This window comes from Podarcis erhardii, assembly GCF_964252035.2.
Source record: "Podarcis erhardii genome assembly, chromosome: 3".
Lineage (NCBI taxonomy): Eukaryota > Metazoa > Chordata > Lepidosauria > Squamata > Lacertidae > Podarcis > Podarcis erhardii.
Window position 1 is genome coordinate 16,877,400 of NC_138507.1, and position 27,666 is coordinate 16,905,065.

At 41.4% G+C, this 27,666-nt stretch overlaps 1 protein-coding gene across 4 annotated transcripts in view; it reads right to left on the reverse strand.

Annotated features, from left to right (window-relative positions):
* Positions 1-27,666, reverse strand: part of LOC309339050 (kinesin-like protein KIF16B) — a 102,809-nt gene that overhangs the window by 65,938 nt on the left and 9,205 nt on the right. For 2 of the 4 annotated variants that reach the window (XM_081856794.1, XM_081856793.1), the window contains exons 3-12: positions 26,961-27,074; positions 25,911-26,027; positions 24,816-24,913; positions 23,229-23,338; positions 21,475-21,617; positions 20,248-20,416; positions 20,013-20,144; positions 18,415-18,590; positions 16,376-16,441; positions 13,323-13,382 (exon numbers count right to left, since the gene is read on the reverse strand). In XM_081856794.1, the coding sequence (XP_081712920.1) occupies positions 13,323-13,382; positions 16,376-16,441; positions 18,415-18,590; positions 20,013-20,144; positions 20,248-20,416; positions 21,475-21,617; positions 23,229-23,338; positions 24,816-24,913; positions 25,911-26,027; positions 26,961-27,074 (1,185 nt within the window). Of the gene's footprint in view, positions 1-13,322; positions 13,383-16,375; positions 16,442-18,414; positions 18,591-20,012; positions 20,145-20,247; positions 20,417-21,474; positions 21,618-23,228; positions 23,339-24,815; positions 24,914-25,910; positions 26,028-26,960; positions 27,075-27,666 lie in introns of those variants that run through there. The other 2 variants (XM_081856795.1, XM_081856796.1) reach the window with 2 other exon arrangements.

Here is a 27,666-nt window from a genome sequence, read left to right on the forward strand (position 1 = left end):
GGTTAGGATGGCAAGTAGCAATTCTTGGGCAGGGAGAAAGGAACTGTGGTGGCAGCGGGCAGAAAGCCCCCCGACTGGGCCTATTTTGAATCTGCTGGATCCCAAACTATGTGAATCCCCCGAGGGCTTGATCATCAGCCCCCTCAGCTGTATCACAATGGAGGTGGTGTAGTGAAAGGAGAGGAGCCTCTGTTTTCCACAACAGGGGGGAAAAGGTGGCAAGGTTCTGGGTGCTGCCCTGCTCCTCACCAATCCCATTTAGGTTTCCACTGATATGTGGGCTGCCACTGGAACTGAAGCTCATTTCAAAAATTGCACAGCTGCAAATTCAGGTTTCCTTCACTATCTGAAGGTAAAGGACCCCTGGACAGTTAAATCCAGTCAAAAGCGACTATGGGGTTGCGACGCTCATCTCGCATTCAGGCCAAGGGAGCTGGCGTTTGTCCACAGACAGCTTTCCGGGTCATGTGGCCAGCATGACAAACTGCTTCTGGTACCACAGAACATCGTGACGGAAACCAGAGTGCATGGAAATGCCGTTTACCTTCCCACCCCAGTGGTACCTATTTATCTACTTGCACTGACATGCTTTTGAACTGCTAGGTTGGCAGGAGCTGGGAGAGAGCAACGGAAGCTCACTCCGTCGTGTGGATTCGAACCGCCAATCTTCTGATCGGCAAGCCGATGAGGCTCAGTGGTTTAGACCACAGCACCACCCTCATCTTGCCCTTCACTATATACTCAACAAGAAACCACATCTCATCATGGCTCCTTGATGTTTGCATCGTATAGATATTATCCTTTGCACCTTACTTTAAATTTCTGAGTACATATACTTAAGATATGTTAAGCCAGGCATCCCCAAACTCAGCTCTCCAGATGTTTTGGGACTACACTGGTACCTCTGGTTACGTACTTAATTCGTTCCGGAGGTCCATTCTTAACCTGAAACTGTTCTTAACCTGAAGCACCACTTTAGCTAATGGGGCCTCCCGCAGCTACTGCGCCGCGATTTCTGTTCCCATCCTGAAGCAAAGTTCTTAACCTGAGGTACTATTTCTGGGTTAGCGGAGTCTGTAACCTGAAGCGTATGTAACCTGAAGCGTACATAACCCAAGGTACCACTGTACAATCCAATCATCCCTGACCACTGGTCATGTTATCTAGGGATGATGAGAGTTGAAGTCCCAAAACATTTGGAGGGCCAAGTGTTAAGCGCATACCTTAAAAGTATGTGTGTTGTGGCCTTTGCTTTCATGTTGCACATTTGGGAATTGCGATGATCCATCAGCAATTGCCCCAGTCAAAGTGGTCCTGTCCTGACTGTCCATTTAAGACTGCCCCAATTTGCCATTCCAGGAGCCAGGACTGTTGCAACTCAGCCAGCATTCCCGATCATGTAAAACTGGGATCTCAAAAATCCAAACCAATTATAAAAGCCTTCTGGCTTTTACAGGTGGTACGGAATGAGTACTACAGAGATGAACATCACATTCCCATGGACAACATTCTGCTCAGGAGACTCTTAAGTCTATATAGATGATTACTGAAAGCTTGTCTAATAAGTGAGAATTGGCTTGATTCTCAATGCCTTCCATCAGGCTCCGTTAAGTCAAAATACTGATTTTTTTTGAGAAAAATTAAATAGCATCTGGGTATGAGTGACAAGAAAAGTAATGCCAAAACCTGTTGTGAGAAAGTTATTCTGACATATTTGAAAGTTATTCTGACATATTTGATATTCATACTGAAGTGATAAGATGCCCATTAAGGAAGGAGAAACTTATTCCGTGGGCCTTGCTTATGCAGTGCCGGTTTTCTAAAAAAATTGTTATGCAAGTTTTTTGGGTGCACTGTAATGCTGTACAAACTCTGTAACTGACGCCCTGCTCAGAAACCTCGGTGCAGCATATAGTTAAAGTTACAAGCCATGGGTGACATTCAACGATGTCCGCCTACTCATACAATGGAAATCTGTGTGTGCAACACTGGTTTCTCTTCTCCCCTCCCTCCAACTCTCCACGCACCCCCTAAAATCTGCTCCAATGTGGCGACCAATCTTCTTAAGCTTTATTTTATTTTATTGGGGATGAGGGGAGCTACAGTGGGAGGAGAGATTTTTAAAATCTCCTTATGCAAATAGATGCTTGCTGAATCTCTTCCAATATACACAAATCCCTCTAGGAACAGAATCGAGCTGTCTTTGTTTTTTGACATTCACTTATTCCTCTACCCAAATAGTAAAAAAATGTACAGTGATACCTTGGTTCTCGAACGGCTTAGTTGACGAACAAATTGGCTCTTGAACGCCGAAACCTGGAAATAAGTGTTCCGGTTTCCGGACGTTTTTCAGAAGCTGAACGTCTGACACTGCTTCCGCTTGAGTGCAGGAAGCTCCTGCAGCCAATTGGAAGCCATGCCTTGGTTTTCGAACGGTTTCAGGAGTCGAACGGACTTCCGGAATGGATTAAGTTCGAGAACCAAGGTTCCACTGTATATACAAAAGATTCCTAGAGTCTAATTGTGTGGCAGGCATTCCAAACAAAGTTCTAGAAACTAGATTGTCGCTTCTTTCAGATAAGTGAAGTCTCCTCCACTGACTACTGGCAGCCATCTGTTTTTAAAAGATCAAAGACTATTCATAAAAATATAGTGATTTAAAAGAACCTGTGTTAAAAAGCACACACAAAAAGCATGCATAACACACACACACACACACACAGTGCTAAACTGAAATTTCCTAGTAAGATCTCTCTCTCTTTCCTTATGTTAGGTCATACTATCCCCACCCATTGGAGGTAGGGGGAGAGAAAGAATTAAAGAACACACAGTGAGTTTTGAAAAAGCGAGCAGAGGGAAGAGAGAGAAGATGACCACATTACACAAACACAGCACTGTAGAGAGCAGCTTACTGTGAAAATACAGGTGGTGCCAAAACAGCCCACACAGACATCAATAGGCCTCCAAAATAAATGTCAATTAAAAAAAGGCAGATGTAGCATGCAACTCTGTCCAAATGAGCAGCTACTGGCACAGTTAAGTTATAATGATGTGCAATTAATGACAGAATTCTTTTAGGGTGGTGGAGGAGAGGGAATTACAGGCCCATTATAGATCTTATGAATTCAGTTTACTTTTTCCATTATTTATTACTCGCCTCTCCCAAGAACTGTTTGCTAACGTAGCTATACAAATATTGATGTCTGTTAACACATAAAAAGATATTGTTATTGCCACAATCAGAAAAACTAGCATAATTAATGTCCGCATTGCTAAAAATCAAGTCTCTGCAAAAAAGAGAGAGAATAAAACATTTGCATAGGCGAATCTTTCTTTAAAAGATTGTTACTTCAATACCCAATATACCTTTTGGATTTTGGTGGTGACAGAATTTAAGGAAATATATGTCATCAATACACTGGTTAAAAGGCAGATTGTTGAAAAGGACTAAAGAATCTTTAAAACTGACTGATAGCCTTTCAAAGAGGGTTTGAATTTCAGGGGGATAAAGACTGAGGGCACAAGGAAAAGGGGAAGACAGAGGATGAGATGGTTGGACAGTGTTCTCGAAGCTACCAACATGAGTTTGACCAAACTGCGGGAGGCAGTGGAAGACAGGAGTGCCTGGCGTGCTCTGGTCCATGGGGTCATGACGAGTCGGACACGACTAAACAACAACAAAAAAGCACATGAACTTGATAAACAGCACACTTGTCTAAGTCACAGAAGATGTAGGTAAAGGTAAACGACCTCTGGACGGTTAAGTCCTGTCAAAGGTGACTATGAGGTGAGATGCTCATCTCACTTTTCAGGCTAAGGGAGCTGGTGTTTGTCCACAGACAGCTTTCCAGGTCATGCGACCAGCATGACTAAACTGCTTCTGGCGCAATGGGACACTGAGACAGAAACCAGAGCACACGGAAACGCCATTTACCTTCCCACCGCAGCAGTACCTATTTATCTACTTGCACTGGTGTGCTTTGGAACTGCTAGGTTGGCAGAAGCTGGGACAGAGTTTCTGGGAGCTCACACCGTTGCACGAATTTGAACTGCTGACCTCCTTCTGACTGGCAAGCCCAAGAGGCTCAGTGGTTTAGACCACAGCACCACCAGCATCCATTCACATAGGAGTGGGAAGGGAAGACTAGAAAATTCAGATGGGCTTAAGCTGGGTGGGGGGCAGTTATGAGATTCTGGCTGTTTTGTTATCTTTCTTCCTCAAAAAGTCAATGTTGAGTGACATGTGAGCGATATAAAACCCACCCTTCCAAAATGGCATTGAAACTGGTATGACTGAACAGTGATCTTCTGAAAACTGCATGCAGAACCTATGTTGCTCATATAATTCCAATCAATATGCAGAGGACAGCAAGATCCCCTGTCCCTTAACTAGTTCATGGCAGCCAAAGGTTAAACAAAGCTGCATTCACACACAGTTACAGGACTCAGCTACATTAGTAAAGAAACTGCACACTGAATGCATTTGAAACATGCAACACTAGTTGACACCAGAGAGCCAGAATTGTTTAAAACAGGATTTCTCATTGGGATTTTTTTCTTTTGTTAAAACGATCTAATTTCTGAATTATTTATAGTAGGGTTTTTTCCCTGTGTTTAGATCCACTCACATTCCCACCTGGGCGTACAGTGGTACCATGGTTTGCAATCGTTTTGGATTACAGTGGTGCCTCGCAAGACGATAAGAATCCATTCCGCGAGTCTCTTCGTCTAGCGGTTTTTTCGTCTTGCAAAGCAAGTCCATTGACGGCTTAGCGGATTAGCGCTATTAGCGGTTTAGCGGCTTTTAGCGGCTTAGCGGATAAGCGGCTTAGAAAAGGGGGGGGGAGGGAAAAAACCCCCGCAGGAACTTGCAAGACATTTTTGTCTTGCGAAGCAAGCCCATAGGAAATTCGTTTTGCAAAGCACCTCCAAAACGGAAAACTCTTTCGTCTAGCGAGTTTTACGTCTTGCGAGGCATTCGTCTTGCGGGGCACCACTGTACAACCACGTCAAACCCGGAAGTACGTGTCCCTTTTTTGGGGATTACAACCCCCCCCCTTTTTGGAGGCCCCATTGGTGAAAGCGTGCCTTGGGTTACAATCTGTTTTGGTTTACAACCGGACCTCCAGAACGGATTATGGTTGTAAACCAAGGTAACACTGTATGTACCTCATTGTGATGATGCTGCATTTTAATATTTTAATGTTTCAATATTTTAAAGTTGTATTTTAATCTTGTTTTTAAGTTGTATTCATTCAACTTGTTTTTATTATTGCTTGTTAGCCACCCTGAGCCCAGCCTTGGCTGGGGAGGGCGGGGTATAAATAGAAATTATTATTATTATTATTATTATTATTATTATGCACTTGCTTCTGAATTGCTCACAGAAATATTCTATACCAAAGCATATAGGCTTGAACCTTAAACTGCCCTTCTGTTCGTTTACGGATTCAGATCCATGGCTGCAGGTGGGGGGGGAAAGAAATTTTCACCTCCTTCTCTTGCAGCCCCTGTCACCACCTCCAATGTTTTTTGTAGGATGCTCCAACATTATGGAACAGAATTGGGTGGCACTGCAGCAAAACTGCCCCCTTCCTTTTTTACAAGGTCAATATTCTATGACTAAAGATCCACTCACAAAATCATAAAAGACTAGAGTAGGAAGAGGCCACAAGGGCAATCTAGTCCAATCCCCTGCAATGCAGGAATCTTTTGCCCAACTCATGGGAGCTTAGGATCATGGGCACAATTCTTTCCCCCCTTCCAAATGAGGATTATGTTTTATGTCACCAAACTGCATTCCTCAGAAATGCACTACCTTCTCTGCGGGGGTAGAGACACCCCGAGGAAGCAGGTAATGGGCTCAACTGGAAGAGTCATTTCACTTAACTGCCATGTAACCAGAACAGGAGTTAAAACACATTAAAACAGTAAAAGTGCATTTATCAAATTACACTTCAGTACAAAGAAATAACTCTAAACAGGCTAGAACAGAGTAACAAAAACTGAAAAATATACCAACAGAGTTCAGTTAAAACAGTGGACAAATTTTCAGCTGAAAATCTTGATGTGACGATAGATACGACTTTTGCATATATAATGCACTTTAGAAAAATCAGTTTGGGAGGGGGCTGATAATTACCGAGGTCATGGCAGAGGAGGAGCTTAACCCTTTCTATCCCAGGGCAAAAATTGCTCTTCAAAAGCAGCTATTTGTATTGGGAGGGAAGGTCCCATTTCTGCCAATGGGAAATTTCCTACCAATACATATAAAGCAGTTTCAGAAGGAGAAATGGGCCTTCTGTTATGAGCACTGCTGTTGCAAAACCTACCAATGGTATTTGGAATAAGTCACAATGAAAACTAATTAATATTTTATCTGTTTGTGCAAATGATTGCACATCGCAGCAAAGAACAGTCGTTCACAAGTTCTTCAGTCAGAATTACATTATCTTGTTACAACCTACACCTATAACAATGTTTTGCAATTCTTCAAACTGCTATCTAGATAGAACATGAAGCCAGATTATTCCAAACCATTTCCCTTTGATATATCCAAAGAGCCCTCAATGCAGAGAAAGCAAATTCCTGCATCTGCAGTGGCATCTAGTGGCGAGGAAAACAAAAGCATAGGTAAGTTTTGAACAGCCAGGACAGGATATTTTTCCTTCATAGCTGAATAATGCAATTTTAAAACTATAACCTTGGTGACTTTTTAGAAGTTATGGTATTTTCCAGAAACATTCTAAACACTAAAGTAAGCTACAAAGGGGAAATCAATGATAAAATAAAATAACCACCGGGATCAATTTGCAGAGCAATTCTGCCAGGCGGTTGTGTTTATGGGGCAATGGAATTGGTACTGAAAAAGTCATCTATTAAGCTTAGCCACAAGTTCAGAGCATGGGGCACCATGTCCTTAACCAACTCACTTTTGCAAAAGACTGAGAGGATGTTGGCAACTGGCATTTTGGGACGGTGGCGAAGCATAAGCCGCTTTAACGAAACTTCAGCCAGTTCAACAAGTATGGTAACCAACATGCCAGAACGGTCGTTTGAATTTGCCCTCGGGTTTCGGCAGAAGGAAGAAAAGATACAATTGTGATTATTCGTTTTGAGAGGCAGCCGCCTTTTCAGAGATCTGAAAGTTTGGCAGAGAAGAATGCCAGAAGCCTCGGCCGGGCATTAAACCGTTGACCTAATGACAATAAAGCCCTATGTAAGCACAGAACATATTTGTGGGAAGGATGAATTTCGACTGGGGAACAGCAGGACAAAAGTTTGGAGAGGAAGGGGAGGAAGGCTTTAAAGCTTTAAATCCCTGCTTTATATTCCAGCTTGTTGGCATTGTTGTCATAGTTATATTGCTACTATTGTTGAGGGACAAAGAGCCATAGCATGCTGGTGGGAGGACAAGCAAGCATGCAGAACTTCTTAAGGTGAAGACAGGAGGGCTGGGAACCATGACACAGATGACTAAACATAGTAAATCAGCAAAGAAGAGCAAGGATAAGAAGAGGAAATTAGATAAAGTGTGTCTTGGGGCGGGGTGGAGAATTGGGGAAGATGACCAACAAAGTGAGAAAAGAGATTATGTGGGGTGGTGGGGATTGAATACCAAAAACAATTATGATCAAATTCCGGGAACTCTGTGTAACTAGGTAGTGATAGCCAGAGGCGTTGTTTAAGGAGAATTGTACTTGGATAGCACAATTCAAATTTTGTACACAAAAAGTAACGCTGACCACAAAGAATTAAAGCTAAGAGAAGTGAAGACAAAGAGTGCTCCTTGGAACTGGAAAATAATTTATTTATTCAAAGCATCTATACTGCATTTTTCAGAATGAAAAGCTCCCAGGGAAGCTTATGAATGTATCAAGTTATTTTAATAAAAGAAACACCATTTGATCCTAAACATTTTTTTCTTAAATGACTCCAAGCATTTTTCTGCTATTATTTGCTCATATTTTGGACACACGTGTACCAAATTAAGTAGACATGAAGCTACATTTGGTTGACTAATATACAAAAACACCGTCTCATCTCCCCCGATCCTATTAATTAACACTGATTCAGTTTGAAGTGCTTGCAATGAATTTCCTTCTTCCTGTAGGATCAGGTATATGGTAGAAATAACTGCTCGAGTTTTATTGGTGTGGTGTGTTCAACATGCAAAGGGTTAAACTGGGGACAGAGAAATGGTACAAACACAAGCCCTGCTCCCAGCGCCCCCTGGTGTCCAGTCAGCTCTTCAGGTTTTGGTGCTATCAACAACCATAATTCAGAGCATCAGCTTATTAAAGGCAGCCAAGGAAGCATTCTGAGCAACTCAATGCTCACCCTGAATTTTTAAAAATGTCTTATTGGTTACAGGAAGTTTCACACAGATTTCACACTATATGACCCATCCGATAAACAAGCATGTGAATTGACGCCTACTCTCCCATTTTTAATATGCAATGTTACTATAGCACAGCCTTCTGTCAATAACACAAGACAGATACAACCATCATGGGACAACCTGCTGAATCCATTCAACTGCTAAGGCAGAGCTTTAGATCAAGTTACAGAGATCTCAAAAACATGAAAAATAAAGAAACCACCCTCTTCATTCCCCAATCAGCAATCCTTTCATTAAAGAGAAGTGAGACTGAGCAGTTTTAATAACACACCTGCATACACGAGAACAATTTTCCTCCAAAAAACATAGTTCATGGTGATTAGATTTTGCATTGACAAAGCTGGGAAGGCAGTACAGTGGTACCTCTGGATGCGAGCAGGATCCGTTCTGGAGCCCCGTTCGCATTCTGAGCAGAACGCAACCTGCGTCTGCACAGGACGCGATTCGCTGCTTCTGCGCATGCAGTCATTTTGAGTGTTTGCACATGTGCGGAGCAGTGAAACCTGGAAGTAACCGTTCTGTTACTTCCGGGTCGCCGCGGGACGCAAGCTGAAAAGATTTAACCCGAAGCTACTTTAACCCGAGGTATGACTGTACACAGCAGATGGGTCAAACTAGTCAACACCTTACTTGGATTTCACAGATAAGGAAATTGATTATAGACAGAAATACACATTTGGGGGGGGGGAAGGCATTTGAGTATGTATGTAGAGAACTCACAAAAGCAGATCCTATACTAAACTGTCACATTCAGACTGTAATAAAAGGTAAAGGGACCCCTGACCAGTCACGGGTTCAGTCACGGACGACTCTGGGGTTGCGGCACTCATCTCGCTTTATTGGCCGAGGGAGCCAGCGTACAGATTCCGGGTCATGTGGCCAGCATGACTTAGCCACTTCTGGCAAACCAGAGCAGCACACAGAAACGCTGTTTACCTTCCCGCCGGACCGATACCTATTTATCTACTTGCACTTTGCCATGTTTTCGAACTGCTAGGTTGGCAGGAGCAGGGACCGAGCAACAGGAGCGCACCCTGTTGCGGGGATTCAAACTGCTGACCTTCTGATTGGCAAGCCCTAGGCTCTGTGGTTTAGACCACAGCACCACCCGTGTTGCTACAATAGAGTAATAGAGATCTGAAATTCTGCCAAATAAAATATTTGTGAGAACACCACAGAGATCACTCCATAATTTTATAATGGCTTCTCTCAAGTTGGTAAAGTGGGAAAAGATTTTGTCCTCCAGAATTATTCAAAATCCCAAATCATACATGAACCCTATTCCCATGCATATAATACAGCAGAAAATGAGGGCATAGGAGCATATTTTAACTCCACAATATAAATTAAGCTTCCTTCCATAACATAAAAAACCCATCCTGACCTGACCGTGTCTGCATTTCAAGGTGAAATTAAAATGAAATAAGCCAATCACTCTTGCATTGCTCCTCCTTGCTTGTGCAGAGAATAAACCACAATGCCTGGTCTAGTGTTATGTCTAAACCAGAGGTAATAGTTTTGTTTCACTCCCAACAAAGCATGATCTGCAGCCAAAACCCAACTGTAGCTGAACCCAACATCACGCTTTGTTTCCTATGAACCCTTGGGAGGACGACTAAAATAACCCAGGTAGAAGTGTTCATGGTAAACCATTAGCTATATCTTAAAGTAATCCAACTTCAAACCATGGCTTATGAATCTGGCTTCTTTTTAAAACAAAAACTATTGTCATGCCTCACAATCAGGAGTCCTATGAGGCAGAGTCCAGTTACAGCAGCCCAAGTAAAATATGGACTCACTTCCTGGCCCATCCAATGTGGAACTAAGGTCACTGGAGCTCACATATCCTTTTTCCTGAACCCCAAGGATACAGCTGTGCCACCAGACTGAGACGGCTGGCCCTCCAACTCCTCAGATCAGGAGAGCCCTGAGGATACATCCCAAAAGCCTGAAACCCCAGGGCCTAAAAGCAGCCAGTGACTGCAGAGGAAGGCATTTCCCCTTGAAGTGTTCAGGGGTTGGGGCCTCTAGTTGATGAATACCTAGCCCAGGCTATAGACTGCTCCTGGACACTGCTAAAACAACTTGGATGTCTTGTCTCAGCTACAGAATTGCTAGCCATGGTCCTGAAACCCACACCCAAGTACCCCTCACTTCCCTGATTGCTGGAAACCCTGAAACTATGGACCTACCCCTTGCATGGTTCATTGCTTATTCATAGTTTTTGCAGCCCACACATCAGGGCGCATAATTAAGATTTAGGATTTGAGCACAACACTATATTATTATGTTTCTATCTCACCTTTCCTCCAGGAATCAAGGTGGCACACATGGTTCTCCCCACTCTCCATTTTCTTCTCACAACAATCCTATGAAGTAGGTTAGGCTGGGGGGTGTTGACTAGCCAAACGTCATCCAGTGAACTTCAAGGCTGAGCCGGGATTTGAACTCTGGTCTCCAAAGTCCTAGCCTGACATTCTAACCACAATGACACACTAAACTGCAGCAGAATTGAAAACAGAAGCCAAAGCTTCCAATCACCTTATAGCCATGGTGGAGAAAGGAGGAGTTTGTAAGCCCACGGTTCATTGTGTCTCCTTATCACAATAAATCACACTTCATTGTGATATCCCAACTGGCCCAATGGTTGATAATAGATATTAGAAAGTAATGAAAGACAATACACTCCCTCACTTTTAATTCTAAAAATATGAACCAGCGAGGGTCGATATTCTTACCAGGCAAAGGGCCTTCTCAGTAGCGGAGCCCACCCTGTGGAATGCCCTCCCATCAGATGTCAAGAAAATAAACAGCTATCTGACTTTTAGAAGACATCGGTAGGCAGCCCTGTTTAGGGAAGTTTTTAATGTTTGACATTTTATTGTGCTTTTAATTTTCTGTTGGGAGCTGCCCAGAATGGCTGGGAAACCCAGCCAGATGGGCAGAGTATAAATATCTTCTTCTTCGTCGTCTTCGTCTTCTTGGTATTGCTTTTCTTTTCTTGGAAATCTCCCATTTCATGTTAGCTGGGAGGTCACATTAGAAATAAACAGGTTAAGGATGTGCCTTGTCATGTCAAGATTTGTCTACTTCCCTCAATCTGTAATGTACAAAACAGACCTCAGGTTGAGTTTTTCAAGATAGGTATATGTTGTTGTTGTTGTTTAGTCCTTTAGTCGTGTCCGACTCTTCGTGACCCCATGGACAAGAGCATGCCAGGCACTCCTGTCTTCCACTGCCTCCCGCAGTTTGGTCAGACTCATGTTTGTAGCTTCAAGAACACTGTCCAACCATCTCGTCCTCTGTCGTCCCCTTCTTCTTGTGCCCTCCATCTTTCCCAGCATCAGGGTCTTTTCCAGGGAGTCTTCTCTTCTCATGAGGTGGCCAAAGTATTGGAACCTCAGCTTCAGGATCTGCCCTTCCAGTGAGCACTCAGGGCTAATTTCCTTAAGAATGGATGTGTTTGATCTTCTTGCAGTCCATGGGACTCTCAAGAGTCTCCTCCAGCACCATAATTCAAAAGCATCAATTCTTCGGCGATCAGCCTTCTTTATGGTCCAGCTCTCACTTCCATACATCACTACTGGGAAAACCATGGATTTAACTATACGGACCTTTGTTGGTATATAATAGATATAGATAAAGATAGGTATATCTAGATATAGATAAAGATAGGTATATAAAGTATATATAAAGATAGGTATATAGGTATATATAAAGAAGAGCAAAAGGAGAGCGAGAGAATGCTGAGTTGCAGTTGAAAGTACAGGGGGAGCCAATATAAGCTCTGGAAAGCCAGCTTTTCCAGCTGTTTTATGCTGCAGAAACAGTATATTTTACGGCGTACACTTAAAGTTTGCTTCTTCCCAGGACACAGAATTTTAGCATGCAATAGTGTAGTAGAGCAGATAAATTAGTTGATGTTTCCATTTCCCCTAAAGCAACCATGTTGTACAGATGCAAGCTAAAATATGAAACATAAGCTAGTTACACATGACTGGCACATCAAACTTGGGTGGAGAGGGAAAGAAATCAAATAAGAGAAGCAAGGCTTTTGGGGGGGGGGACAGCACCACGAGAGTGAGAAATTACTTTTAGTAAGAAATGATGGCATTGTTTAAAAACCCTTATATTGTAAAAAAACTAAAACCCTCACAAAATTCTGAAGTATGTGAATATTCTAATTCCCAATTCAATATCTGGGCAGAAATTACACAAATCAGTTCATTCTGTCGCACCATCTGCCAGGCAGTTTTCAGTTCAACACTGAATTCCAGACTGCGTACTATATTTTGAAGTATGATATCCTTGGGTCATTGACAAGTCCGTTAACGCCACACATATGAAAAGTGAGCTGCTTAAGTTTCTATAAAATGTCACTATGTTGGAATGGCTGTGTGTGAGGAAGCAGGTTCAGTATGTCCCAGATATGAAAAGGGACTACAGTTCATTAAGTCACATTTAAATGCATGGTTATCCACGCAAAGACAAGATTAATGAATCTCTTGAATCTGTCTATACCTATTCAAACCTTTTACCACATTTGAAAATTGACCTGAAAAAACAATAATTTCCATAAGTGTTATTTAAGTGTTGAGCAGAAAGTATGAATAAACCAGATTGCATGAAAGTCTTGACCACTTTTAAAGATTTGATTAATTTGATATCCTGGAAACTTGCATGTTTGCTTTAAATTCTTCCTCACAAGTTCTCTCTTAAGCTTTTAACATAAAGTCTTTCATAAGGGAGAATTTTTAGTAAGAATTAAGGACTCTACTTTTTACTTTCATGATGTTGCACTACACCGTGTATAAGACTATGCACTACAAGGTGTAAGTGAATTCAATAAACACAAAATACAGGATCCCATTCTTAAAACATTTAGATTTAGAAAATCAAGAAGCATTTAGATGACCCTTACTTTTAGAATATTTTGGGTTTCATTCCACTTGTTGGTCCACTCTTTAGTAAGCTCTTGCACCTACAAGATAAACCAAAGTATTATTCAAAAATAAAACCCAAAGTTTTAATTTTCACATTTTTTTCTGTCTGTTCTCTAGGGAAATCAGCATAGCCAAATAGAAGCTCACTTTTATTCATTTATGCCTGAATCCCAGTTCTTCTGCATTAAAAAGCAAAACACATACACACGTGGTTCTGATTCTGTTCTATTTTTAGGGTACAATATTCAAGAAAAAGTATATTCAATTAAAAGAAAAAAGGCTTTCATTTTTCTACTGAAACATGGGGAATAGAGAGTTTAATCCATACAACCAATTAATTATTGCATTAAATTATAGACTATCATAGAGTACAGGGAGAAATTCCAGTCATTATGCTTGCATTAATTATCATGAATCAATCATGCAACATACTAATGAGGTTAACAAAAGATAATAAAAAAGCACTCGATATACTTCCTGCACAGAAATATATTTCTGAACAGGGTAAGGATTGATTCCTGCAAGATAATGAATAATATATTCCATTTTGCATCCACTGTGAAGTTTTTCATTTTGAACTATGTTCACAACAGTTAGTAGCAAACATAATCTTATTTTTCCCAGGGAGGCAGGCAGACGTTTGTTTGATTTATTTCTCACCCCTCTTTGAAAAAAAGACAAGTTAATGAAATGATATTTATTTAATTGTTCTAACTTTTGCCATTTGCCAGTATTGGACATCAGGGTTTGACTGCAACTATGAGGAACATTTTGGAGAGGTTAGGCTTCCAAGGGAAATGATAATGGGTAGATCTGAGAAGCAGGATCTGACATATTGGCCACTTTACTCAGTTGATATTTTTATTCAGGTTTACTTAAGAATTGTCTTTGCCGCATGAATGCCATTTCACACCTTATGCAGAGGCAAGCATGATACAGCAAATGAGGATACATTCAGATGGGAACAAAAGCCAATCGCAGCTTTGGACTGAGTAAGAGCACATGAAACCTAAGTTTTCAACCCATTTTGTCTCGTTTACATTTCATGCGGTGTTTTCAAAAGTAATTTTAAACTAAGGTTTCGTGAAAGAGTGGCTAACTTCTGTCTCTCCAAATGCCACAAGTATGAGGGCCACATAGTCTAACACGGACGCCCACAAATGCACATCACACTCAATGCACACACAGCTTTTGGTTACCGCCTGAACACGGAATTGTGATTAACATTAACTATGATTGATTTAAACCAGTGTCTACCAGACTTGGGTCTCCCGCTGTTTTCGGACTACAATCCCCATCATCCCTGACCACTGGTCTTGCTAGCTAGGGATGATGGGAGTTGTAGGCCAAAAAAACAGCCGGAGACTCAAGTTTGGGAAATACTGATATAATAATAATAATAATAATAATAATAATAATAATAATAATAATTTATTATTTATACCCCACCCATCTGGCTGAGTTTCCCCAGCCATGCTAGGCGGCTACTAATCAAGTGTTAAAAACAATACAGCATTAAATATTAAAAACTTCCCTGAACAGGGCTGCCTTCAGATGTCTTTTAAAGATAGGATAGCTGCTTATTTCCTCACATTTGAAGGGAGGGTGTTCCACAGGGTGGGCGCCACTACCAAGAAGGCCCTCTGTCTGGTTCCCTGTAACCTCACTTCTCGCAATGAGGGAACCACCAGAAGGCTCTCGGCGCTGGATCTCAGTGTCCAGGCTGAACGATGGGGGTGGAGACACTCCTTCAGGTATACAGGACCGAGGCCGTTCAGGGCTTTAAAAGTCAGCACCAACACTTTGAATTGTGCTCAGAAATGTACTGATTTAAACCAAAGTCAACTTTAAACATTATAGTTCAAAATTAGCATATTTTAAACTAATCATCATTAATGTTAACCACAGTTTGTCTGTTCAGATGATGTATCAAACTGCAGCTACCCAAAAGCAGAAGCAGTATATATGCGTTTCACAAAAGCTAAACATCCCATTTGTGAATATATTGAATTATTTCCCTTCTACCCATCCTACTGGAAAAAGCAGCAATCATGGAGCCTTAAGAGCCTATAAGAACAAGGCTGTGTGTATTCCCCATGATTTCATAAGAACACAGGGAACTCAAAATGAGTTATTGGCTGTACTGTAATTCAGTTTCCTGTGAATCCAAGCTTTCATTTATTTTTAAAAAAGGGGAGAGCAAAGTCTCAGAAGCCAGAAGATTTCCAGTGGTCAAAGGATTTGGCTCCAGTGTCCTATTTAGCTTCTTGCCTCTCCTCACAAATAGTAGAAGCAAATATCTACTTATGTGAAGTGTTTTCATAATTTGTACAGGCCCCTGAATTCAATTCAGGATTTAGGTTACTTTGACTCCAAATTTTTGTGTACAAATTTTAAGTAGCCCAGTTTAAGGGGTTTGGAAATCAATTTGAAACAAGATTTGGTAGGCCTATTGCTGGATGGTAATCCTGTGAGCAGTGATTTGGGACAAGACCTGTGCCAAGATAAGGGCAACTATTGGTGCTAAAATTTAAACTACTCATTTAGGCACCAGGAACCCCACTACCATAGTAGAGGTAGAATGAAAGTAGTGGGAAATGTGTCTCCTAAGTTCTCTGAGTTCACAACTATTCCTTTGAAAGACTGACACACTTAGCAAAATGTAGTACAAGCAGAAAACGTAAGGGAGTGTACATTAAGAATTAGAGCAAAACTACATTACTGTACATGGAGACATGTGTGACTTTAGCTCAGCAGTTCGTTTTGTGTTTCTTTCTTTGTGTTTCCCCCCCGAAAAAGCCCTTCTGGATGGGACAACTATGAGTACATAGCAGTTTTAATTCAAAATATTTTCCTCTCCTGTTTTTATTCTATTTATGGATTTTTAATTGTTTTATATATTCTACAAGCCGCCTGAACCATGTTTACTGAAGTACAGCATATCAAGCATCTTAAAACAGAACGCATAACTTAAAACCTGCAAATCTGCCAAGAATTCAGACACAGATGAAGTGTTTGAACTAAAACTTACTCTGGCTTCATTCTGTTGAAGCTTTTCTTCCATACTTAGGGCTGTTGGAGAATCCAAAAGTGCAATCTAGGTGAAGCAGACAAAATAAACATTAAAGATATAAAAACAAAAGATAGCCTACAATGCAATACTATTGATTTCTATTTAAGAATTCAGTTGGGTTCAATGAGTCTTACTCTCAGGGGCATGCATAGGACTGCAGTCGTATATTGCAATTTTAGGCCACTGTCCTTAGCCATATATCAATAGGTCTTAGCATGCCTTAAGTGGAAGTCATCTAGGAGTAATGATTCTCAAAAGAATCATTAAAACAATTTGTTTTTATTTGAAAAACGGGATCATTGTTTCCTGGCTGCAGATTGTTCTCCAGCTCTCGCACTGCACCTCACAGAAGACAGATGTTTCTATACAAGTCAAGGAGTTTCTAGGTCTTTCAGGAAACTTGCACACAAGAAGCTTGAAAACATCCACAAATGATATACTGTATTTTTCGCTCTATAAGACGCACCAGACCATGAGACGCACCTAGTTTTTGGAGGAGGAAAACAAGGGGAAAAAAATTCTGAATCCCAGAAGCCAGAACAGCAAGAGGGATCGCTGCGCAGTGAAAGCAGCAATCCCTCTTGCTGTTCTGGCTTCTGGGATAGCTGCGCAGCCTGCATTCGCTCCATAAGACGCACACACATTTCCCCTTACTTTTTAGGAGGGAAAAAGTGAGTCTTATAGAGCAAAAAATATGGTACTTCCTTTAAAGTCCATACAAATTCTACACCCTCCTCCTAAGCACTTTCTGGCTCCTGTCCAAAGTAAAAACCAGGTAGAACAGATCTGTTGCGGACTCATTTTCTTTGTGCTGCTTCTCCTACATCACTCAGTCCCTTGACTTCACTTCATGCACCCAGACAGTGCTTTGTCCTGTTTTCTTCTCTCTAACCTAGCATTCCTGCTTCTCTTCCTACTCCAATTATTGTGTGTGTGTGCGCGCGCGAGCGTGCATGTGTGTATTTAACAATCCTTAAGATACAGAATGGGACGCAGGTGGCACTGTGGTCTAAACCACTGAGCCTCTTGGGCTTGCCGATCAGAAGGTCGGCGGTTCAAATCCCCGCGACGGGGTGAGCTCCCGTTGCTCGGTGCCTGCTCCTGCCAACCTAGCAGTTCGAAAGCACATCAAAGTGCAAGGAGATAAATGGGTACCGCTCCAGCAGGAAGGTAAACGGCATTTCTGTGCGCTGCTCTGGTTCGCCAGAAGCGGCTTAGTCATGCTGGCCACATGACCTGGAAGCTGTACGCTGGCTCCCTCAGCCAATAAAGCGAGATGAGCGCCGCAACCCCAGACTTGGTCACAACTGGACCTAATGGTCAGGGGTCCCTTTACCTTTACCTTAAGATACAGAAACAGATAGTGTCACTCAGGGCGGTCTTACCCATAGGTGCTAGGGGTGCAGGGCACCTGGGCACCGGGCTCTCATGGGCACCAGGCTGAGAGTTGAGTCCGGATAAGAGCCCGCCCGTCGGTCGGAGCGCCACAGTGGGCTCTTCTGCTGTGGCCGGCTCTCCACCCCAACGCCCCGCCCTCCTGCCCAGTGTCTGACAGCGGAGTCGTCGTCAAAGTCTTAATGTACTGTGGGACCAAAGCGAGTGGGCGCTCTAAGTCCCCGGGCGGGCTTTCGCAAGCCGCCCGTAGAGGCTTGACACTTGGGTGCCCGGCAACTGCCCGCCTTAACTTTCCTCCTTCCCTTTCTCTGCCTCCCAAATTTTAGGCACCTTGCTGGAGACGGAGGGCAACATGTGAGCAGGGAGGGCAATGCAGGCGACAAAGAAGTTGGCTTGGCGGAGTCCCTGGCCATTTAATTTGATTTGTAACCCCCTCCCTGACGCCAACACCCGGCATCCGACCAAACTGTGGCCGCAGCAGCTCCGTCTGGGGGGGTGGCGCGCCGGGCGGATTTTTGTACCCCAGTATGTACCCCGCATATGCTTAAGACAGCCCTAGTGTCACTCAAAGAAACAGCTCATGTCTCAAGTGCAAAGCTAACCTGATTCCCCTGAGCAAGCAGAGTTTTCAGCCGGGCTATTTCAGCTCGAAGCTCACGAATTAGCTTGACGTTTGGATCCTCGTTAATGGTAGGCTTGTTGATTATGTTTTTAGCTCGGTTTGCATAGCGAAGGGTGCTTAAGGTTTCTCCGTAATTGACATCAGCAGGTGAAATGGCTACGGAAAATAAATTCAAAATTAGGTTATACGTACATATATCATTTAGAAATCTTAGAAACCCAGTGTGGGTGGAGAGAAAGCAAACGGTATGCTGCACTGTTGTGAGTAGGATGGCATTTTAGGGGGGGAAATACTGCATTAATTTGGTTCACAGTTTCATTATGCAGCATTAAAAATCCCACCATTCCAATTTTATTTGAGGACAAAGGGAGGTGTTCCGCAAAATATGATACACCATAATTTGGACATTATCTAAATCAGGGGTCAGCAACCTTTTTGAGCCGTGGGCCGGTCCACTGTCCCTCAGACCATGTGGTGGGCCAGACTATATTTTTTTTTGGGGGGGGGGGGAAATGAACGAATTCCTATGCCCCACAAATAACCCAGAGATGCATTTTAAATAAAAGCACACATTCTACTCATGTAAAGACATGCTGATTCCTGGACAGTCCGCGAGCCGGATTGAGAAGGCGATTGGGCCACATCCGGCCCCCGGGCCTTAGGTTGGTGACCCCTGATCTAAACAAGCAAATAATAATAATAATAATAATAATAATAATAATAATAATAATTTATTTATATCCCACCCTCCCCAGCCGAAGCCGGGCTCAGAGCGGCTAATAATAGTAAAATAATACAGCATTCTAAAATCAATTCATTATAAAATCAGTTCAACTCAAATTGATGGCAAGAGTCTTGCAGCATCTTAAAAGACTAAAAAAGTGCCTGAGGATTTCTAATAAAGACAAAGGCAGTTTGTTCTCTGCCTTGTTTCCAACAGCGAAACAAGTTCACTTGTCCCTCCCAGAGGCAGACATTGCACAAAGTTGATGGCCCAGACCTGCCTTTTGCCTATGAATTGAGAGCGAGGCCTCATGACTAGTGGAAGTGCCCAAAGCACACATGATGCTCTTCTTCCAGTGCCCTTTTTGCAACAGGCTTCAAGGTTGAGTGAAGGGCATGAACCTTAACCTTTTTGGGGAACTTCCTCTAAGCCCTAAGTGGGGGGCTTGGGAAACCCCCCTCTTAAGTAGTCCAACAACTGGTATGGGTTTCAACTGCACCTCCCCTGAGATGGATAGAGGTAGCAGGATCTCACCATTTATCTTCCCAAGATCTGCACAGTGGAAGAGCTGAGTGTTACATCCCTTGAGTATGTGCTTTCAGATGCCTAACCAGGGGGAAGCAGTGCATTTAATTATTCTGCAGGAGCCTGGCACTGTGTACTGACTCTGCTTTCATCTCTCCACTCTCCCGGCAGCATATTATTCGAGCTTTGTTGTGAAGACAGCCCCATTAAAAATAGCAAACAGCAATATTGCTTAATGAGTCACTTGTAATGCCAATCAATTGGATGTATAGATAACCTTTTTAAAAAGGCAAAGCGTTGGGAATTAAGGGAACTCAGCACACACTCACTTGCAATCATTATTGTTTTAGAGTTTCCTCCTAGGCTATCTTTCAAAAGCCATGTCAAAACAGAATCCCTGTAAGGCACAAATACTTGCTTCTTCTTTGTAAGGGGGTTTGAGGCATCCTGAGATAAATCAGCTGTAAAAGAGCAAAACAAGGAGGCAACACTACCATTAGAGAGGGCTGGATAACAAGTTTGGTACTCAATTAAGTCGATAAATTAAAATAAACAGAGACGTACCTAAGGCAGAAATTACATTTCCCAGAGTAACTAGGGATTTGTTAATATTTCCTCCTTCTTTTAATCTGACACCTGTAGCTCCAGTAGCATCTGCTCTCTCACTTCCAGCAAGGTCTACCAAATGTATTTTGCTAACTGTCTCACATGGCATTTCATCATCAAACTTTGCCTACAGAAAAACAAGATGTTGGGCTATAACATGGAAGTCTAAGAAGAAAGGAGGAACAGTTTCTATTTCTGTTTCTCAGTTGTAACAGAAATACAGAAAAACTAGGGGTACAACTATACTGTATCATTTGCATAGCAGTTCTTTTCTATACATACAAGTAATTTACACACGTGAAATCCTTTTCCTTTTCCAAGACACATAAATGCCAGAGAAACTGGTGTGAAATGACTTGAAATTCAATACTCTCAACATAAATATTTCCATTTGCAGCCATTGGGGGGCGGGGGAGTGTTGTTGTTTACACAGAGAACTCCCATGAATAAAGTTGCATTCCAAGTCTGTCAAGATGAGAAAATAATTCACAATTTTGTTCTCCCTACTTTTCTAGATAACAGTTAAAAAAATTAAGCTGTGCAGGTTGGGTGGAGAATTATACCAGGTAAAAGGGAAGCAGGTATTAATTTCTCCTCCCTTAGTGCCACTCCCTAAATCAAATGTATAACTCTGCAAGCTAAATTGAAAGCAACAATTAAAAAACCTGGGAGATCCTCTCAGATGCTCCATCACAGCAGAGCTTCAAAAACTCATTCTCCTGTCAAAATTTTTGTGCTGGATCAAGTGAGAAAGAGCGTGTCCCCTCTCCAACACCAAGTGGTCATAGGCAGAACATATACATCTTTTATTAGAAGTAAAACTGTCTTGTGAACTGCCCTCAGATCTTTTGATGAAGGGCAGTATATAAATCAATTAAACAAACAAACAAACAAACAAACAAACAAATACAATTTAAAAATAAACCTAGAGACTAATAGAGTTACATCTAAAAAAGGCTTCAGCCAAAGCACTTCTCATTTTATAAATACTGCATTAAGCACGTATATCTCCTTTCCAGATTTTTTTTTTGAGAGGTGGGGCATGGCAAATTTCCATTATTTAATCCAACAAGGAGTGAAAGGTCATATTTCAAGTCCCTTTTCAAATTTAGTTGAAGCTGAATTTGAGTTGCACCTAAATTTGAGAAATGTCAACAATTAATTGTGAGATGCTCCTTTTTGTACCTGAGTGAAGTTGACGGTGAAAATGGCATGGGATCGGCTGCTGACATCGTTCATTCCGGTCGCAGCAGTGGTCCGGTTTATGTTTCCTGCTTCCATAAGTTCTTCTACGTCACCATAATTTTGTACTAAGTGTTTGGACAAGTCTGAGGAAAACACAACACAAGCCAACAGTTACGAGGACTGCAACCTTTAACCAACTAATAGTATTTAATCCACTGAAGAGGCATCCCCAGTTCATCAGGCAACATCTTTTTAAAGTTATCCGCATCTTTAAAATAACTATTTCTAAATGCAGCTGGTGGTAGAGACAATCTTAGAAGAGAACGCTTCACACAGGTGGCCATGAGGTGGCAATACAGTGGTACCTCGGTTCTCAAACGTAATCCGTTCCAGAAGACAGTTCGACTTCTGAAATGTTCAAAAACTGAAGCGCAAAGGGTTCAATGGAGAAAATCTAAAAACACACAGCAGAAGCCATCCGACTTCCGAGGCGCATTCGAAAATGGAAGCATTTACTTCTGGGTTTTTGGCATTCAGGTTCCAAAACCTTCTGTTTCCGAGATGCTCAAAAACCGAGGTACCACTGTACTTCTTCTAAATTGGCACTTACTGCAACAGATTCATGAACCACCTGAAAGCGAAGTTTTGGATACAGACAAACTGAAGGCCTCCCTTCATGTCACAGAAGGGACTGATCCAATGGAGGCTCCTGCTGGAGTAAGGGAGAGAGGGAATTTTTTGCCTCTTCCACAGGAGCAGTTTTTGACAAGGTACAGGAAAGAAAAAATCTGAAAATCATCTTCCCACCCGCTTTCCTCCAGTGGAACATCACATGAATGGCACTCTACACATGACAAGTGTGGATCTAACGCAGCGGTCAGCAAATTTTTCAGCAGGGGGCCGGTCCACTGTCCCTCAGACCTTGTGGGGGGCCGGACTATATTTTGAAGGGGAAAAAAGTGAATGAATTCCTATGCCCCACAAATAACCCAGAGATGCATTTTAAATAAAAGGATGCATTCTACTCATGTAAAAACACGCTGATGACCATCTGTGGGCTGGATTTAGAAGGTGATTGGGCCAGATCCGGCCCCCGGGACTTGGTTAGCCTACCCATGATCTAACTCAAAGAAAGCATTTTTCCCCCTTCTAAAATGACAATTTGTTAGTCATATGCAAATGTACTGATTTAACTTATTTGAATGACTAAAATGTATTCAACTGACAAACAGTGCTGAGGATTGTGAAGTTAAAGAAAAGTGTATAAGGGGAAACTGATCATGCCCTTTTTTCTATTGCAAAATAGTGCAGAAGCTGTATGGCAAGCTTGAAATGGCCGTATTTATTTTAGCAGAAGACATACTGCTAGACACGTTAAACATACAGAATGTCAGCCTAAAGAGAAATCTGCAGTCTTCCTAAACATTGTGTACTCTCAGGACGCTATAGCATAAATTGGAAGGGGATGGATTAAGACAATTAAGTTCTAATAAGTACGCTTCCATCACAAGTGCCTTTGATTTATAAGTGAGACCCATCATTAGTCTCAATTAGTAGGACGTTACACTCCAGAAGAAATCTTTAAAATTTTCATTGTGACAAGCTACTCACAAATTAGCGCACCCAAACAGGGTTCATAGACTTTTATAACTTCGTTTACACTGGCCTTCAATTTACAACAAAGACAAATTTATACAATTAAAAATACAACTGGACGTCCAACAAACAGAAGCATTCAGCTCTTTAAATCCCACCTTCAACATAAGGACCTTCTTTCGGATGCTCACGAATTCTTAAGTTATTTGTTTTTGTAGACTTGCGCCTCAATAAATCTCTGACACGTTCATTATATATTTCCAGGTAACTGAAACAAATATACTTTCATCAGAAGATAGTCCAAGTTTAAAAGCCTATCCATTAAAATGAATCTCACATAAGCACAACCTTCATATGTGCATTTAAGAACATAAAGAGAGCAAGGCCCATCAAGTCTAGCATCCTGTTCTCACAGTGGCCAACCTATGGCCAAAACTAATCATGATTCACAGTAGAATACCATTTTAAAGGATAATCACAGTACACAGCATTCCATTGGGTCTTACTGGCTCTTAGGTATAGGCCAGTGGGATGGCAGATATTGAAATAATTCGAAGTTATTGGCTAGAGGGGTCCTGACTGAAACTGTATAAAAGGTCAGTCACAGCATTGTCCAGGAGCAATGTGGTCTAGCAGTAAGCAGAAGAAGAGGTGAATCACTAAAGACAGACAGTGCAGAGAAAACTCCCAGATAGCTTCTGGCCAGAGTGAAAGCAGAAGGCAAAGTTGGCCTCAGGAAGCAAGAAGACTTCTGAGGATGCAACAGTGTGACATCTTCTTCGCTGTGTCCTGATATTCAAGTCCCTGACCAGAAATAGGATTTCAGGGGAAGCTGAAGCCAGCCAGCCAACCAAAGAAAGCGTATGTTTCCAGAAGCTGAAAGCTGATTGTGAGTGACAGCTGGGAGACTCTGTTCATCCTTGCACTGGCCCAGCTAAGTTCCTGACCAGGGAGAAAAAACTTCTTATCCTCTAGGAGAGCTAACTGGGATGACATTAGAAACAGTACACATTTAATGTCAAGCACTGCTGAAGCATTTTTTTTCACATCCATTCCTCTTTGGCTAATTAAACAATCTATGGCCTTTTGTTTGTTACTATGTTGTGTTGTTGTTTTTATGTTGTAAACCTCCCTGTGATAAAGGACTGCCTAGAAATGTATTAAATTAATATAAATAAATAAAATATGATTGCGGTATGACATTCATCTGATCTATTACTGATTTATTATTTTCTGTAAATAAAGGTTGATAAATATTAATATTTGCTTTTTTTAACTGTGTGAATGGGGATAAAATGTTGGGGTGGCAGCAGGATTGCAAGGGATAAAGAACTAGAGTATGTTTATAGCACATTTGAGGAAGGATTAGTCAACCAGATCCTCAACACTTTGGGAAGGTTCAGGAGGATTAAAGAATTCGCCCCCTCCATCTTCCACATTTGGTGTCACGGAAATTAGGTGTAACACCCACAGTCTTTGCAGGATCTTAAATGGAATAGAAATAATAACCAGGCCTTTGAAATAGCTATATGGGTAAAAGGTAATGTAATCCAGACTGAAGTCCTATATGAAATCTTTGCTTTGTAACAGTTTAGTTCTCTCTTCCTCCCGGACGAACATGGCCTATGAACTTCTGCAATGAACTAACCACCCAATGGGCTGAGACATGGATAAGAAAAAGGAAGGCAAAGACAGACAAGATAATTTTGGTTGTATACAGCCATGCAACTGCTACACAAGCATACCTGACCTCTGTCCGAAAAGAGGCTTCATTCCATCTTGTTTTTTCATTTATTCGGTTGAATAATCCTTCACAAATCCGAGGTATTAAACCGAGATCCCCCTGCAACAATGAGAGCCGTTGTCATACTGCACTCTGTTTAATGCAGCCGTCACAATCTGAAAAAACACTGACAGACTATTCAAAGCCATAGGAATTGAGCTCCAGTCATGGAACTGGGCGTTCTCTGCTCCCCTCTACGCATCCCTGTAGTCCCATGAGCCCTGAAAACGAGGCTCCACAGAGTTGCTGAAACAAAAGGCAAAGCAGTGTGCAGCAAGGGAACATTGGCAAAAAGTAAACTTTCCCCTTCTGTTTATGGAAGGGCTTCTTCCATTTGTGGGAGACTACTTTCTGGCCCAGTTTAGAGAGTGTATCTCAGGCAGATTGAAAAATAAATAAATGAAATGAATTGGCAAATACAAATTAGTCTATCAGGTTCATATCATGCTGTTTGAGATTAAACTTTGTGCCAGAAAGCATGCATCTTTGGCTTCCCAAGTATACAATTTGGGGGAGCCACGATGTTCACATCTGCATTAAGCATGCCCAGCTAAAACTACCATATTTTTCGCTCTATAAGACACACCAGACCATGAGACGCACCTAGTTTTTGGAGGAGGAAAACAAGAAAAACGTATTCTGAATCTCAGAAGCCAGAACAGCAAGAGGGATCGCTGCGCAGTGAAAGCAGCAATCCCTCTTGCTGTTCTGGCTTCTGGGATAGCTGCGCAGCCTGCATTCGCTCCATAAGACGCACACACATCTTTTTAGGAGGGAAAAAGTGAGTCTTATAGAGCAAAAAATACGGTAAATATAATGCAACTGGCTTGTACATTCTCTTGTCTATATCTGTGCACAACCAAATTAGGCCTTGCTAAACATCAAAATTCCTTTAAATTATTCTATTCAATCCAGAATTGCTAGAAAAATATGGCGGTTCCTTGTAACAATTTAGAATATATGTTGCTCATCTTATATACATAGAAGAAAAGCAGCACACTTTTAAAAGGCATGCAATTCTACAAAGTAAAGAAGAATTCTGAAAAGCTTTACTTACAGCATTTCCCATCATAGTATATGACTTCCCAGATCCAGTCTGTCCATATGCAAAAATACAAGCATTATAACCTTCAAACGCAGATTTAAGGACATCGCTGCCAAGGTTCTTAAATACCTGGGGAAATAAAAACAGAGGGAGACTAGCAATGTTTCATAATATAATTAAAAGCAGAAGTTTTAGTTTGTTCTCCTCAGTAGAGTATCACAACATACTATAGGAACTGCTCTCTTACTGAAGTGCTTATGAAAGATTATCAGTTCAAGTGTTTATGAAAAAATAGTAATTCTGTGGGTTCTCAAACAGTCTACACAGGTGTACCTTAAGATATATATGATACTGCAGAAGATTAGCTTGGGATTTCTTTCCAAAGGCCACTTACTACTACTTCATTTTACTAGAAAACAAACTAGTATGATATATCAAAAGTATTTTTTTCCTTGAACCAATATAAATACACAAAAATATTGTAGAAGAGCTGTGCCAAATCCAACCTTGACAATTTATCACTCAACAAACTGGATGCAGCCCAGCAGCCATAGTTGGTCTTCCATCAGAGATTCAGTTAATCTCTTTGCTGGGATCTATTTCTGGTTTTTTGACCGTGCCACATGGAATCACAAACTGTCTCTGCAATTCCCCTCAGGGGTCCCTTCCAACTCTACAATTCTATGATTTGGAGTGCTGCTGTTTGAGACACAAAAGCCCAAAACTTCTTTAGGAGTGCAAAACTGGTTGTGTAGTTCTTTGTGTACCCTGCTTTTGCAGGTTCCCTTGAACTGCAAGAGAATGGCAAACTACTATGCTAATTTATATCATAGCTTTCATGGTAAATCTACTGTATAAAGCTTTCTAGCAGCTAAATTGTTTAAAATCCTCTCCCTAACATCTATGGGAATCCAAATGTGCAGTTCTTTGTCACTAATCTATTTGTAAGTCATTCTGGGAGCCTTTTTGGCAGGTTAAAGCACTTTAAATATAAATTTTAAAAATGTACTTTGACATTATATTTTCATTCTGAAAGAGAATTACAGGTTTCTGTCTGCCTACCATTTCCTGAGATGCATAGTTTGGACTTTTTGCATCAGCTGAGAAGTAGGAGAAGTCATATGTGAATGTTTTAGTCCGTTCTCTTCCAAGGTCTCCAGTTCCTCCCTCTGGTATCTAAGAATAAGAATAAGCCAGCCTATTACCATATTGCTCCCTAAGATATTAACTCCGTATGTTTCCAACATTTCTTCTGAGAGCGCAATATTATTACTGCCAATATATAATAATAATAATAATAATAATAATAATAATAATAATAATAATAATTTTATTATTTATATGCCGCCCATCTGACTGGGTTGTTCCAGCTGCTTTTGTCAACAAAATTGATTTAAGCATAAAATAAGCACTTATTGAGCATATGTTAGAAATTGGCAACTGAATAATGTCACAGTTTAGAATGCTATCCTACTAGGTCAGAATGCTTATTTTTGAACATGGCTATCATTATTGTTGCAACATAGTATCTTGAGTTTAAGGTTATAAGAGTAAATCAGAAAATGTATATAAAACATTTCCTAGGAGAGGGTCTGCATATTGCAACCTAAAGGTATCTTCTCCAAAAGTGGCACAGGCTGAAAATGAATCGCTTCATAAAATTTGTATCACAACAAAGGGATGCAACACCCTTCCAGTTGGATAGTTTTGACACTGTAACCAACTGTTTGATAGGTGCAATCCCTAGGTTGTATTTATGCATTTATAA